We start from the raw sequence: 15,337 nt of genomic DNA, 5'->3' as shown, positions 1-15,337 counted from the left end.
CAATCTCAGAGACCTCCAGGACAATATTAAACGCTACAACATTCGAATCATAGGGGTCCCAGAAGAAGAAGACTAAAAGAAAGACCATGAGAAAATACTTGAGGAGATAATAGTTGAAAACTTCCCTAAAATGGGGAAGGAAATAATCACCCAAGTCCAAGAAACCCAGAGAGTCCCAAACAGGATAAACCCAAGGCGAAACACCCCAAGACACATATTAATCAAATTAACAAAGATCAAACACAAAGAACAAATATTAAATGCAGAAAGGGAAAAACAACAAATAACACACAAGGGAATACCCATAAGGATAACAGCTGATCTTTCAATAGAAACTCTTCAAGCCAGGAGGGAATGGCAAGACATACTTAAAATGATGAAAGAAAATAACCTACAGCCCAGATTATTGTACCTAGCAAGGATCTCATTCAAGTATGAAGGAGAAATCAAAAGCTTTTCAGACAAGCAAAAGCTGAGAGAATTCTGCACCACCAAACCAGCTATCCAACAAATACTAAAGGATATTCTCTAGACAGGAAACACAAAAATGGTGTATAAATTCAAACCCAAAACAATAAAGGAAATGGCAACGGAGTCATACTTATCAGTAATTACCTTAAACGTAAATGGGTTGAATGCCCCAACCAAAAGGCAAAGACTGGCTGAATGGATACAAAAACAAGACCCCTACATATGTTGTCTACAAGAGACCCACCTCAAAACAGGGGACACATACAGACTGAAAGTGAAGGGCTGGAAAAAGATTTTACATGCAAATAGAGACCAAAAGAAAGCAGGAGTAGCAATACTCATATCAAATAAAATAGACTTTAAAACAAAGACTGTGAAAAGAGACAAAGATGGTCACTACATAATGATCAAAGGATCAATCCAAGAAGAAGATATAACAATTATAAATATATATGCAGCCAACATGGGAGCACCGCAGTATGTAAGACAAATGCTAACAAGTATGAAAGGAGAAATTAACAATAACACAATAATAGTGGGAGACTTTAATACCCCACTCACACCTATGGATAGATCAACTAAACAGAAAATTAACAAGGAAACACAAACTTTAAACCATACAATAGACCAGTTAGACCTAATTGATATCTATAGGACATTTCATCCCAAAACAATGAATTTCACCTTCTTCTCAAGCACACATGGAACCTTCTCCAGGATAGATCAAATCCTGGGCCATAAACCTAGCCTTGGTAAATTCAAAAAAATAGATCATTCCAAGCATCTTTTCTGACCACAATGCAGTAAGATTAGATTTCAATTACAGGAGAAAAACTATTAAAAAATTCAACATATGGAGGCTGAACAACATGCTGCTGAATAACCAACAAATCACAGAAGAAATCAAAAAAGAAATCAAAATTTGCATAGAAACGAATGAAAATGAAAACACAACAACCCAAAACCTGTGGGACACGGTAAAAGCAGTCCTAAGGGGAAAGTTCATAGCAATAGAGGCACACCTCAAGAAACAAGAAAAAAGTCAAATAAATAACCTAACTCTACACCTAAAGCAACTAGAAAAGGAAGAAATGAAGAACCCCAGGTTTAGTAGAAGGAAAGAAATCTTAAAACTTAGAGCAGAAATAAATACAAAAGAGACCATAGCAAAAATCAACAAAACCAAAAGCTGGTTCTTTGAAAGGATAAATAAAATTGACAAACCATCAGCCAGACTCATCAAGAAACAAAGGGAGAAAAATCAAATCAATAAAATTAGAAATGAAAATGGAGAGATCACAACAGACAACACAGAAATACAAAGGATCATAAGAGATTACTATCAACAATTATATGCCAATAAGATGGACAACGAGGAAGAAATGGACAAATTCTTAGAAAAGTACAACTTTCCAAAACTTGACCAGGAAGAAATAGAAAATCTTAACAGACCCATCACAAGCACGGAAATTGAAACTGTAATCAAAAATCTTCCAGCAAACAAAAGCCCAGGTCCAGACGGCTTCACAGCTGAATTCTACCAAAAATTTAAAGAAGAGCTAACACCTATCCTGCTCAACCTCTTCCAGAAAATTGCAGAGGAAGGTAAACTTCCAAACTCATTCTATGAGGCCACCATCACCCTAATACCAAAACCTGACAAAGATCCCACAGAAAAAGAAAACTACAGGCCAATATCACTGATGAACATAGATGCAAAAATCCTTAACAAAATTCTAACAATCAGAATCCAACAACACATTAAAAAGATCATACACCATGACCAAGTGGGCTTTATCCCAGGGATGCAAGGATTCTTCAATATCTGCAAATCAATCAATGTAATACACCACATTAACAAATTGAAAAATAAAAACCATATGATTATCTCAATAGATGCAGAGAAAGCCTTTGACAAAATTCAACATCCATTTATGATCAAAACTCTCCAGAAAGCAGGAATAGAAGGAACATACCTCAACATAATAAAAGCTATATATGACAAACCCACAGCAAACATTATCCTCAATGGTGAAAAAGTGAAAGCATTTCCTCTAAAGTCAGGAACAAGACAAGGGTGCCCACTTTCACCATTACTATTGAACATAGTTTTGGAAGTTTTGGCCACAGCAATCAGAGCAGAAAAAGAAATAAAAGGAATCCAAACTGGAAAAGAAGAAGTAAAGCTCTCACTGTTTGCAGATGACATGATCCTGTACATAGAAAACCCTAAAGACTCCACCAGAAAATTACTAGAACTAATCAATGACTATAGTAAAGTTGCAGGATATAAAATCAACACACAGAAATCCCTTGCATTCCTATACACTAATAATGAGAAAACGGAAAGAGAAATTAAGGAAACAATTCCATTCACCATTGCAACGGAAAGAAAAAAATACTTAGGAATATATCTACCTAAAGAAACTAAAGACCTATATATAGAAAACTATAAAACACTGGTGAAAGAAATCAAAGAGGACACTAACAGATGGAGAAATATACCATGTTCATGGATTGGAAGAATCAATATAGTGAAAATGAGTATACTACCGAAAGCAATCTATAGATTCAATGCAATCCCTATCAAGCTACCAACAGCATTCTTCACAGAGCTAGAACAAATAATTTCACAATTTGTATGGAAATACAAAAAACCTCGAATAGCCAAAGCAATCTTGAGAAAGAAGAATGGAACTGGAGGAATCAACCTACCTGACTTCAGGCTCTACTACAAAGCCACAGTTATCAAGACAGTATGGTACTGGCACAAAGACAGAAATATAGATCAATGGAACAAAATAGAAAGCCCAGAGATAAATTCACACACATATGGACATCTTATCTTTGACAAAGGAGGCAAGAGTATACAATGGATTAAAGACAGTCTCTTTAACAAGTGGTGCTGGGAAATCTGGTCAACCACCTGTAAAAGAATGAAACTAGAACACTTTCTAACACCATACACAAAAATAAACTCAAAATGGATTAAAGATCTAAACGTAAGACCAGAAACTATAAAACTCCTAGAGGAGAACATAGACAAAACACTCTCTGACATACATCACAGCAGGATCCTCTATGACCCACCTCCCAGAATATTGGAAATAAAAGCAAAAATAAACAAATGGGACCTAATTAACCTTAAAAGCTTATGCACATCAAAGGAAACTATTAGCAAGGTGAAAAGACAGCCTTCAGAATGGGAGAAGATAATAGCAAATGAAGCAACTGACAAACAACTAATCTCGAGAATATACAAGCAACTCCTACAGCTCAACTCCAGAAAAATAAAAGACCCAATCAAAAAATGGGCCAAAGAACTAAATAGACATTTCTCCAAAGAAGACATACAGATGGCTAACAAACACATGAAAAGATGCTCAACATCACTCATTATCAGAGAAATGCAAATCAAAATCACTATGAGGTACCATTTCACACCAGTCAGAATGGCTGCGATCCAAAAGTCTACAAGTAATAAATGCTGGAGAGGGTGTGGAGAAAAGGGAACCCTCTTACACTGTTGGTGGGAATGCAAACTAGTACAGCCACTATGGAGAACAGTGTGGAGATTCCTTAAACAACTGGAAATAGACCTGCCTTATGATCCAGCAATCCCACTGCTGGGCATACACACTGAGGAAACCAGAAGGGAAAGAGACACGTGTACCCCAATGTTCATCGCAGCACTGTTTATAATAGCCAGGACATGGAAGCAACCTAGATGTCCATCAGCAGATGAATGGATAAGAAAGCTGTGGTACATATACACAATGGAGTATTTTTCAGTCATTAAAAAGAATACTATTGAATCAGTTCTAATGAGGTGGATGAAACTGGAGCCTATTATACAGAGTGAAGTAAGCCAGAAAGAAAAACACCAATACAGTATACTAACGCATATATATGGAATTTAGAAAGATGGTAACAATAACCCTGTGTATGAGACAGCAAAAGAGACACTGATGTATAGAACAGTCTTATGGACTCTGTGTGAGAGGGAGAGGGTGGGAAGATTTGGGAGAATGGCATTGAAACATGTAAAATATCATGTATGAAACGAGTTGCCAGTCCAGGTTCGATGCACGATACTGGATGCTTGGGGCTGGTGCACTGGGACGACCCAGAGGGATGGAATGGGGAGGGAGGAGGGAGGAGGGTTCAGGATGGGGAACACATGTATACCTGTGGCGGATGCATTTTGATATTTGGCAAAACTAATACAGTTATGTAAAGTTTAAAAATAAAATTTAAAAAGGTTCCTTCTTTTTACTAGATTCCCATATGGACAGAGGAATGTTTCATCTACTGCACAACTGGGCTCATTTCACATGCTAGCAAAGTAATGCTCAAAATTCTTCAAACTAGGCTTCATCAGTACATGAACTGAGAAATTCCAGATGTACAAGCTAAAATTAGAAAAGGCAGAGGAACCAGAGGTCAAATTGCTGGCACCTGTTGGATCACAGAAAAAGCAAGGTAATTCCAGAAAAACATCTACTTTTGCTTCATTGACTAAAGCCTTTGACTGTGTGGATCACAACAAACTGTAGAAAATTTAACTTAAAGAGATGGGAAGACCAGACCACGTTACCTGATACCTAAGAAACCTGTTTGTAGGTCAAGAAGCAATAGCTAGAACTGGACATGTAACAGTGGACTGGTTCAAAATCAGGGAAGGAGTATGTCAAAGCTGTATGCGGTCACCCTGCTTACTTAACTTTTATGCAGACTACATGATGCAAAATACCCAGCTAGATAAATCACAAAATGGAATCTAGAATTCTGACAGAATATCAACAATCTCAAACATGCAGATGATACCACTTTAATGGCAGAAAATGAAGAGGAACTAAAGAGCCTCTTAATGAAGGCTGAAAGAGGAGAGTGAAAAAGGTGGCTTAAAACTCAACTTTCGAAAATCTAAAATCATGGCATCTGGTCCCATCACTTCATGGCAAATAGAAAGGGAGAAAGTGGAAACAGTGGCAGATTTTATTTTCTTGTGCTCCAAAATCACTTCAGACAGCGATTGCAGCCATGAAATTTAAAGATGCTTACTCCTTGGAAGAATAGCTATGACAAAACTATACTGTGTATTAAAAAGCAGAGATATTACTTTGCCTATAAAGGTCCACATAGTCAAAGCTATGGTTTTTCCAGTAGTCATATATGGATGTGAGAGTTGGACCATAAAGAAGACTGAATGCTAAAGAATTGATGCTTTTGAACTGTGGTGTTGGAGAAGAGTCTTGAGAGTCCCTTGGACAGCAAGGAGATCAAACAAATAAATCCTAAAAGAAATCAATCTTGCATAGTCATTGGAAGGACTGATGCTGAAGCTGAAGCTCCAATACTTTAGCCATCTGATGCGAAGAGCGAACTCATTGGAAAAGACCCTGATGCTGGGAAAGATTGAAGGCAGGAGAAGAGGATGACAGAGGATGAGACGGTTGGATGGCATCACTGACTGGATGGACATGAGTTTGACAAAGTTCAGGAAATGGTGGAAGGACAGGGAAGTCTGGTGTGCTGCAGTCTATAGAGTCGCAAAGAGATGGACACGACTGAGCAACTGAACAAAAACAACAGAAATACTGGGGTGGGTATCCATTCCCATGGACAGAGGGGCCTGTTGAGCTACAATTCATGGGATCACAAAGACTCAGACACAACTGAAGCAACTGACACTTCACAATTCAGCCCAAAATATTAGATCTGGGTTTTCAAGAAAAGATGTATTTGTGCTCTATACCTTTTGTTTAAGGTGATCCTATTGTATAGCACAGGAAATTATATTTTTGTAATTATTTTTATAATTTTATAATTTAATATAAAATTTACAACAATTTTATAATTATTTTATACTTATTTTTATAATTATATTTATATAGTCTATAATAAAACAATAAAAAATGAAAATTAAAAATAATTTACATACTTTAAGTTCAACGTGTGCTAATACACTGAAAGCTCTCTTGAAAATGAAAAAAAGAGCAACATGTCAAATGCCTCAGGCTGATTTTACACTTAATCTCCATTGACTGCAAACCTTATTCCTATTCTGAGAATTTTTATAACATATTCTCAGTAAATGAGAAAGTCACATTTTACAGTATGTGTAAAATCTCAAAATTTTCTAATAAATCTATGTCACAGTTGTCTTTTAGCAGGCACAATTTTGTAAAGCAAAGTTTCTCACCTTTTCCCAAGAAGCTGTAAAAGCTTGCACATCCACGATTGTTTTACCGTCCAATGGCAGCTGAGGGTAGCACTGTGATACCTCATCAAGTAACAGAAAGTTCTACAGAAAAAAGGCAAAACACAGATTTTTTTTTACTGCAAAAACAAAGCACAAACAAAACAATTGCTTCCCTGGAATTTGCAATAAAAAGTTTGATACTTATCATTTATACCTACCTATCATTTTACAACTGTATTTTATTAGGTCTTGGTTCATAGAAGAAATATTAAATAGTATATAGTGTGTAGCATATTATTATTATAGTATATGTACATCTAAATACATAATATATTATAGCATATATATAATATTGCATATACATACATATATATAGCATGTCTGCATGTGCATGTGTGGGTTCATGTATAAAACAAATGGTTCCTAGCCATGAGGCTATCTTTGTACTTTCTTAACAAGTGCACTGGTTCTTCTCTAAGAATAAAATATGGATTTAAACTCCAATACATTTAGAAGCTGGACATTTTTATTGCTTTACTTGTGTTAGCAACAATAAACAGGTGAGCTGGTAGGAAATTATTTCATAAATATTAACTGAATCCCACCATGTGCCAAGCACCATGCGACACTGCTAGGAACACAGACAGGAAGGCCCTTCCCAGGCCGTCAGGAATCAGGTGGCACAGGACAGGCTGGGAACACAAGACCAATGACAGACTCTGAGTGCAAACCCTGTACTCAACGCTTTTCTGCTCGTGTGTGTCAAATCTATATCACTGCTTGTCATCATTCTAAAAAGAAAACGCTCTTAAGTTTCTATGCCTTAAAAAATATTTCACAAGCATTTTTTCACAACTGCTGTCTCTTCTCCTTACTTGGTGCCCCCTCTCCTCCACAGCAGGAATGGCTGCACCTACCACTTGTTATCTTCTACACCACTTGGCAGTCAATCAATGCAAAGTAGCTGAATAAGACAAGGTCTTATAAACTGCTACAAAGCTGACAAACACATACAAGAAAACTCCCTCTTGCCTTGCAAATGCTAGACATAATTCAATGAGAAAAGCTAGAGAGGTAGAGATACTGAACACACAACTTAGACCACTTCCACTCCCCAAAGTCCCGGAACTGTGAACATGGGGCAGAGACGGCTGGCTGACCTCGAAATCTGCTCTCATTCTTCTGAGGTAACAGATCCTGGATTTTAGCTGCACATGGCAGCCTGGAAGGAGGCCCTCTGCTTCTAGATTCACGAGCAGATAGGAGCAGCCATGTGACTAAATCCAGGTCAGTGGAGAGTGACAGCAACCAGGACCTTCCTCCACCCCAAGGCCTGGGACTTGGGGGCTGCCAGCTGGGTCAAGGTCACATGTGATGGGGTAACAAGAGAGAAAGAGTCTGGGTCTCTAACACCACAGAGATGGACTGGTTGGATCTCCTTGCAGTCCAAGGGGCTCTCAAGAGTCTTCTCCAACACCACAGTTCAAAAGCATCAATTCTTTAGCGCTCAGCTTTCTTCATAGTCCAACTGTCACATTCATACATGACTATTGGAAAAACCATAGCTTTGACTAGACGGACCTTTGCTGGTAAAGTAATGTCTCTGCTTTTTAATGGTTGCTGTAAATGTAATCAATTAAAGTGATATCACAGTGCAGTAGGGTGGGCCCTGAATCCAGTAAGACTGGAGTCTCATGAGAAATGCAGAGACAGATTTACACACAGAAAACAGCTTACCTGATGGAAAGAAAGGCTGGAGTGACCGCAGTTACAAGCCAAGGAATGCCAAGTTTGGCCTGCAACCACTCAAAGCTAACAGAGGCAATAAAGGATGCTCCCTTATTGGATTCAGAGGGATCCTGACCCTGCTGACACCTTGATTTTAGACTTCTGTCCTTCAGGACTGTGAAACAACACATTCCTGTGGTTTTACGCCACGTGGTTTGTGGTACTTCATATCAACAACCCCAGGAAACCCATACAGAGCCTCACAAGGATTCTTGAATGAGAGAAAAACAAATGACCCCTGTAAGCAGCTTTACCATGGGTAACACTGGGACCCACAGGCAAACCAAATTCTAACTCATATGGGGAAAAACTGAAACAAACATGAGGATGTTTGAGAAAGAAAACAACACATAAACAGTAATCTACCTTAAACATCTTGACCCCCATCTATAATGCCTCAGAGTCATGAATGTGATTGCAACCTTCTACTTAAAATGAAGAACCGGTCAAAGGCAGTTCAGTTCATTTGCTCAGTCGTGTCCGACTCTTTGCGACCCCATGAACCGAAGCATGCCAGGCCTCCCTGTCCATCACCGAGTCCACCCAAACCCATGTCCATTGTGTCAGTGATGCCATCCAACCATCTAATCCTCTGTCATCCCCTTCTCCTCCTGCCCTCAATCTTTCCCAGCATTAGGGGCTTTTCAAATGAGTCAGCACTCTGCATCAGGTGGCCAAAGTATTGGAGTTTCAGCTTCAACATCGAACTGGTCAAAACTGAATGTGAAAAACGTTCTGCAGGAAAAGAAAGATGTGATCCTTGCATTTCTCTCAAAGCCCAGCTGGTGGGAGATGTGATTCATTCATGCCCTCCTACTCTCATCCAGGCTCACTGAGAACCTAGCACCGGGCATGGTGACTCCTACCCTCCCCGAGCCTGAGTCCAGAAGGAGGCAGGATGGGCAGATGGTGGTCTGAGGACACATTGGCAGGCTTTCAACCACCACAGCCTGAGTTCTCACTCCATACCATCTCCCACATTGTCAGCCAGGTACCAGCTCTCATCTGTTCTGAAACAGTTCATCTCTCTCCCAATTCTCTTTTCCCCTTGAAACAACATAGTTTAGAATCTCATTCACCATTAGTCATCTCAATAATGCAGCTTTTCTTTTTCTGATTCCTTCTGCAACATCACTGACTGTACCCCAAGACAACTCCCTCCTGATCTCCTTAAAGCCCCTCTGAGAGTGTCCACAAGCTTAACACCCCCCAGTGACCCAAAGCACCTAAGTCCACACTCCACAGGTGGCCTCTGCCTGGACACCCTGAGTTCTGACTCAACCCATCCTTCCAGCCCTTCTTAAATACTAGCCATATTGAAATTAGCTCAGCACATCCCCAGCTGGCACTGCCCTTCCTACTTCTGAATCCGCAGAAGGATAGTAAATCACATACAGAGGAGACACTACATCATTTGTGCACTTAAACAGTCCCAACTCCAACAAAGACTGAGCCCTGCACAGTCAGCCCATTGAGGGCATCAGCTAAAAGAAGGAACAGACTGCACGGCTGTTCAAACCATCCAACCACTGACTGCATGGCTACAGCCTTACACAGTCTAAGCTGACAGAGCAACAAGCAAAAGGTGATGGGACAGGCTGGGACCCGGGACCCTTTATGGGAGCGTTTGCACCTGAACAAACATTTCTTTGAGCAACAAACTACAAAGAAACCATAAGAGACTAAATATAACTGCACACATGCAAAGGCAATTTCAAACAGTAAGACATAAAAACACCACAAGCCAACTGCCATTTCTGAGCTGCTGGGAGCAAAGCAGGGAACTGTGTATGATCTTGACACACGGCACCTACAAGACGGTAGGCAGACCACATAAGTAACCCCTGTGGCTCAAATGACCAAGTCTCCCCTACCCTAACCCCACTTAAGGAACCAGCCCGCCCATCTCAAAGAATCAACAGGGCATCAGTTTCTTGTTTTCATATTTTGTGCTGTAGCACAAGCCTCAAAAAGCCTTGTCTGAGTTTATCGTCTGGCCTATTATCAATTTCTATTGATTAAAAAGACCAAGGGCCCTGGAGAGTAATGTATATGTTATATATTCAGTCTGCTGCTGCTGCTAAGTCGCTTCAGTTGTGGTCCGACTCTGTGCGATCCCATAGACGGCAGCCCACCAGGCTCCCCCGTCCCTGGGATTCTCTAGGCAAGAACACTGGAGTGGGTTGCCATTTCCTTCTCCAATGCATGAAAGTGAAAAGTGAAAGTGAAGTCGCTCAGTCGTGTCCGACTCTTCGTGACCACATGGACTGCAGCCTACCAGGCTCCTCCGTCCATGGGATTTTCCAGGCAAGAGTACTGGAGTGGGGTGCCATCGCCTTCTCTGATATTCAGTCTAGACAGAATCAAATACAGTTTCAACTTGAACATGTAACCAATATTGAGTGTGTGTATATTAGAATAGAAATCCCTCACTTTCAAACAAAAAAGAAAGAAAAGGAAAATTATGCCCTAAGTGAATTCAATTTATTGAGCACTTGTCCACAAATAATAGTCCTGAGGGGAACAGGTGTCAGTCTTTCAAGGGTTAAAATGAGACCCCATTCTATACATGATCAGCTCCTAAAAGCATCAGAAGTGCTGGCTGGATTTTTTTCCAGGACTCAGTCTGATGAAAGAGCTGAAATTAAATGGCCATTAGCCAGGAAGTGCAGACCCAGAACAGGTTATGCAGGAAAGTATAAACATCAGAACTGCAGCCACAAAGACTGACTTCCCAGTGGCTGGTAATGGAAAACCTAAAGCTGCTTTGTGAACAATATAACCTCAGAGGCACATTTGACTGCATACAAAAGTCACTGAAGACTTTTAGTGCTTTGAAGTTGAGATCTTTTGCAATCCTATTGGAGTCATTCAGTGCCAAGACCATGGGTCCCCCTTCCTCTCTTCGATAAAAACAGAGCCTTCTTGGGCCTTTGAGGTCATAATAAATCATTCATTTTCACAGAGCCCATTTAATCTTCATTTTAAACAGAAATACTTGAGCACCTACTGTGTGCAAGGCCCTAGTCTTCATGATAAAAATTATTTACCCCCTGACTAGAAACAGTTTTTGGAGAAGGCAATGGCACCCCACTCTAGTACTCTTGCCTAGAAAATCCCATGGACGGAGGAACCTGGTGGGCTGCAGTCCATGGGGTCGCTAAGAGTCGGACACGACTTCACTTTCACTTTCATTGGAGAAGGAAATGGCAACCCACTCCAGTGTTCTTGCCTGGAGAATCCCAGGGACGGGGGAGCCTGGTGGGCTGCTATCCATGGGGTCACTAAGAGTTGGACATGACTGAAGTGACTTAGCAGCAGCAGCACAGAGAGTTTATAAAGGAGACAGGAGGTATGGTGGGAATCACAGGTTTGAAAGGAAGGGGGCAGCTAGAGACAGGCTTAGACACTAAGCAAAATAAGGACAGGAACAAAAATGCAGAGATCAGACATCAGGAGGAAAACATCTATGGAGCAAAGAATCTAGTTTTAAACACAGAGAACTAAGTGAAGCTGAGGCCACTCTTCCTGCCCTGGGAATAGGACTTCTCAGCAAGTTCCTCCCCTCCTAGCCCAGAGAGGAATCCTGTTCACCCTGGTACTGTGCACAGTTGCTGCCTAGTCATTCCAGGTGGCACAGGAGATGCAATCTGTTTGTGTCTCCTGCTTTCAGATATTTTAATTGTCCAGCAGTCATCCCAGAGATGGAGGAGCCTGGTGGGCTGCCGTCTATGGGCTTGCACAGAGTCGGACACCACTGAAGCGACTTAGCAGCAGCAGCAGCAGCCATCACTGAATGTCAAGAGCCTGTGAGGCTTTATTTATGCTACTGTCCATAAAGGAGCATGGGTCTTATGATACTTTTAACACACTTTACCTAAGAAAAGAGGGAAATACATACATTTTGGAAAGACTGCCAGCTTTCCAAAATGTATGAAAGAGTTAAATCTCACCTAACTGGCACACAGTGACACTACATAAAAGGAGGCATTTTAAGTAAAATCCACCTATAACTTTAAAAAGTTATTTTTCACTAAACCTTGATTCTTCGGATGCTGACGACAGCCTCTGACACCTTCTCAATGGCCATGGGGAAGTAGAGGGTGCTCGAGAACCGCAGAGCCTCGAACAGCGTCACCACCACAAACACTTGGCTGGCTGCGATCAGGTTGTCAAGGAGCTCATTGGCGATGAAGGTAACGAAAATCATGATTTTGCTCACAGCAAAAAATGATGTCAAATTCATGCCCCTAAGGTAGGAACTTCTCAGAATCTTGGAAATTTCCTTCCTGTAAAAGAGAGTAGGATATAGGTTTTATAAGAAGCATCAACATACAAGACATGGATTCAGTGCCATGTGTGAGTGGCCCCTTTCTAGGGAGTGGACACATAGATAAACCATCCCTCACCTCATGGAGATACTACACTGTGCACACTCGGGGTTCCCCAACATCTGTATCATACACTGCATCACCACTTCAATCTTTCAAGTGAAAGGAGGCTTAATGTCACACTTTCAAACATTCTGCATCAGTCAGACTGGGTTTGAACATTCATTCAACAAACATTCATAATCACAAGTCCTGGGCCAGGCTCCTCACAGAAAGACACAGCCTGTCCCCTCCAGGGGCTCATGAACGTGTTGGAGAAGAGAATTAGCAACCAAAAAACTTGGGAGACAATGGACAGAGACAGTCAGCACAGCCCCCAAGGGAGCCCAGAGCAGAGGTGTGCAACTCTGAGCAGTGGAGTCAGGGCAAGTCATACTCACACGTGGACCCTGAGAAGATGAACTGGAGTCAATCAGGCTTGGTGGAGGCCAGAGTAGAAGGAAGAAGGAAGTGTATTCCCAGCAGAGGGAGGGGCCCCCACAAAGGTGCAAAGTTAGAGGTGACAAGGTAGAGTCAGAGAAATGCTCATCAGAATACATTTGAATCAGTTCTAATGAGGTGGATGAAACTGGAGCCTATTATACAGAGTGAAGTAAGCCAGAAAGAAAAACACCAATACAGTATACTAACGCATATATATGGAATTTAGAAAGATGGTAACAATAACCCTGTGTATGAGACAGCAAAAGAGACACTGATGTATAGAACAGTCTTATGGACTCTGTGTGAGAGGGAGAGGGTGGGAAGATTTGGGAGAATGGCATTGAAACATGTAAAATATCATGTATGAAACGAGTTGCCAGTCCAGGTTCGATGCACGATACTGGATGCTTGGGGCTGGTGCACTGGGACGACCCAGAGGGATGGTATGGGGAGGGAGGAGGGAGGAGGGTTCAGGATGGGGAACACATGTATACCTGTGGCGGATTCATTTTGATATTTGGCAAAACTAATACAATTTTGTAAAGTTTAAAAATAAAATAAAATTTAAAAAAATAAATAAAAATAAATAAATAAAAACTACAAAAAAAAAAAAAAGATGGAGAAACATCCTACAAACATGAAGCAAAACAAAAGGAACAGTATTTTCATAGCTCCATTTGAAATTAATAATAGTGATTCATGAGCTTTCCTGGTGGTAAAGAATCCGCCTGCAAAGCAGGAGACATGAGTTCAATCCCTGTGTCGAGCAGATCCCCTGGAGGAGGAAATGGCAACTCATTCAAGTATTCCTGCCTGGGAAATTTCATGGACAGAGGAGCCTGGTGGGCTACAGTACATGGGGTCACAAAGAGTTGGACACGAATAAACAACTACGTGTGACAATGACAAAGAACAGTGATTCACATAGTTCGGCTCGATACAAGTACACCCAGTCTCTATAATCTCCCTGTTTGTACTCCATCAACATAAATTACAATTTTAGTTTGAATGTCATTGTCTCAAATGCTAAATATCTTAAAAGCATTGCTCATTAGGATTTGAGGTATTAAGAACTACTTAGAATTTCATTTCTATACAAGTAAGAAGCATATATATTTTTTCCTTTGAGAAGATGGTAAATGGAAGAGAAGGTTAAATGATGTCTCCACTATTCTACGGAACCCTCCTGCAACATGTGGGGGATGCAGTGAATGGTAAGTATTTAAGCTCACCTTAATGTGAAGGTGAACTTAAAAATGTATTTGGTAAGACATCGAAAGCATTTAGTAGACTAGGAAATAAACCATGAAAATATGGAGTGATATGAAGTGACTTAGCAGTAGTGTATATATATATATATATATATATATATATATATATATATATATCAATCACACACTTACCTTCTCAATCTGGTAATAAGGTCTATAAATGACTGTTCCCAAACATTCATTTTTACTGTTCTGATGCCAGTTATGACTTCACTCATGGTCCTGATCCTGTCGTCTGTGAGAGCTGCAGTCTTACTCCTGAGGGGACAGATGTGAGACGAGCCTTAGTGACCACAGCCCAACTTTCCTTAGCAGCAGCAGCAGGAGTGGGCATGGGGGCGGGGCTAGGAATCAAAAGATTCTTTACAGCCTTTTTGCACTTAGAACACAGCCAGGTCTTACTCAAAGTACAAATGGAGAAAAGGGTTTCAGTTAGGAAGTCAAACACTCAGCCCCTTTCAAGAAGTAGCTTGGAGAATGTGCAGCATCGGCTAAGGAAAACCTGAAATGAGTCAGATACAAATCACCTGCTCAAAGAGGTCACAGTCAGGTAGGGAAGGCAGAAAGGCACCCAAATCTACGAGGAAGACAGTGGCTGTGCTGTAATAAAATAGGAGTAAAGTTCTGGGGAGCAGAAAAGATGGGGCTGTTAATTCCAGCAGGAAAGGAGAACAAGAAGAGCTTCAGGGACCTGGTAGCACTGGAACAGGGCCTCGGAGGATAGGGAACCTCTCTCCATATCAATGGCAGGAAAGGGAATTCCAAATAGAGAAAGACACCAAGCATGG

General features: G+C 40.7%; 1 protein-coding gene across 1 annotated transcript in view; it reads right to left on the bottom strand.

The window, feature by feature from the left end:
* LOC129624247 (ATP-binding cassette sub-family C member 4-like) overlaps positions 1–15,337 on the bottom strand; it is a 177,193-nt gene that overhangs the window by 131,567 nt on the left and 30,289 nt on the right. Inside the window, 3 exon segments of the mRNA XM_055541908.1 lie at positions 6,677–6,778; positions 12,504–12,753; positions 14,682–14,807. Of these exon segments, the coding sequence (XP_055397883.1) occupies positions 6,677–6,778; positions 12,504–12,753; positions 14,682–14,807 (478 nt within the window).

The sequence above is a fragment of the Bubalus kerabau genome, chromosome 12, assembly GCF_029407905.1.
Source record: "Bubalus kerabau isolate K-KA32 ecotype Philippines breed swamp buffalo chromosome 12, PCC_UOA_SB_1v2, whole genome shotgun sequence".
NCBI classification, from domain to species: domain Eukaryota; kingdom Metazoa; phylum Chordata; class Mammalia; order Artiodactyla; family Bovidae; genus Bubalus; species Bubalus kerabau.
Note: the sequence above shows the minus strand (reverse complement) of the source record. Positions and strands in the feature narration are given on the sequence as shown.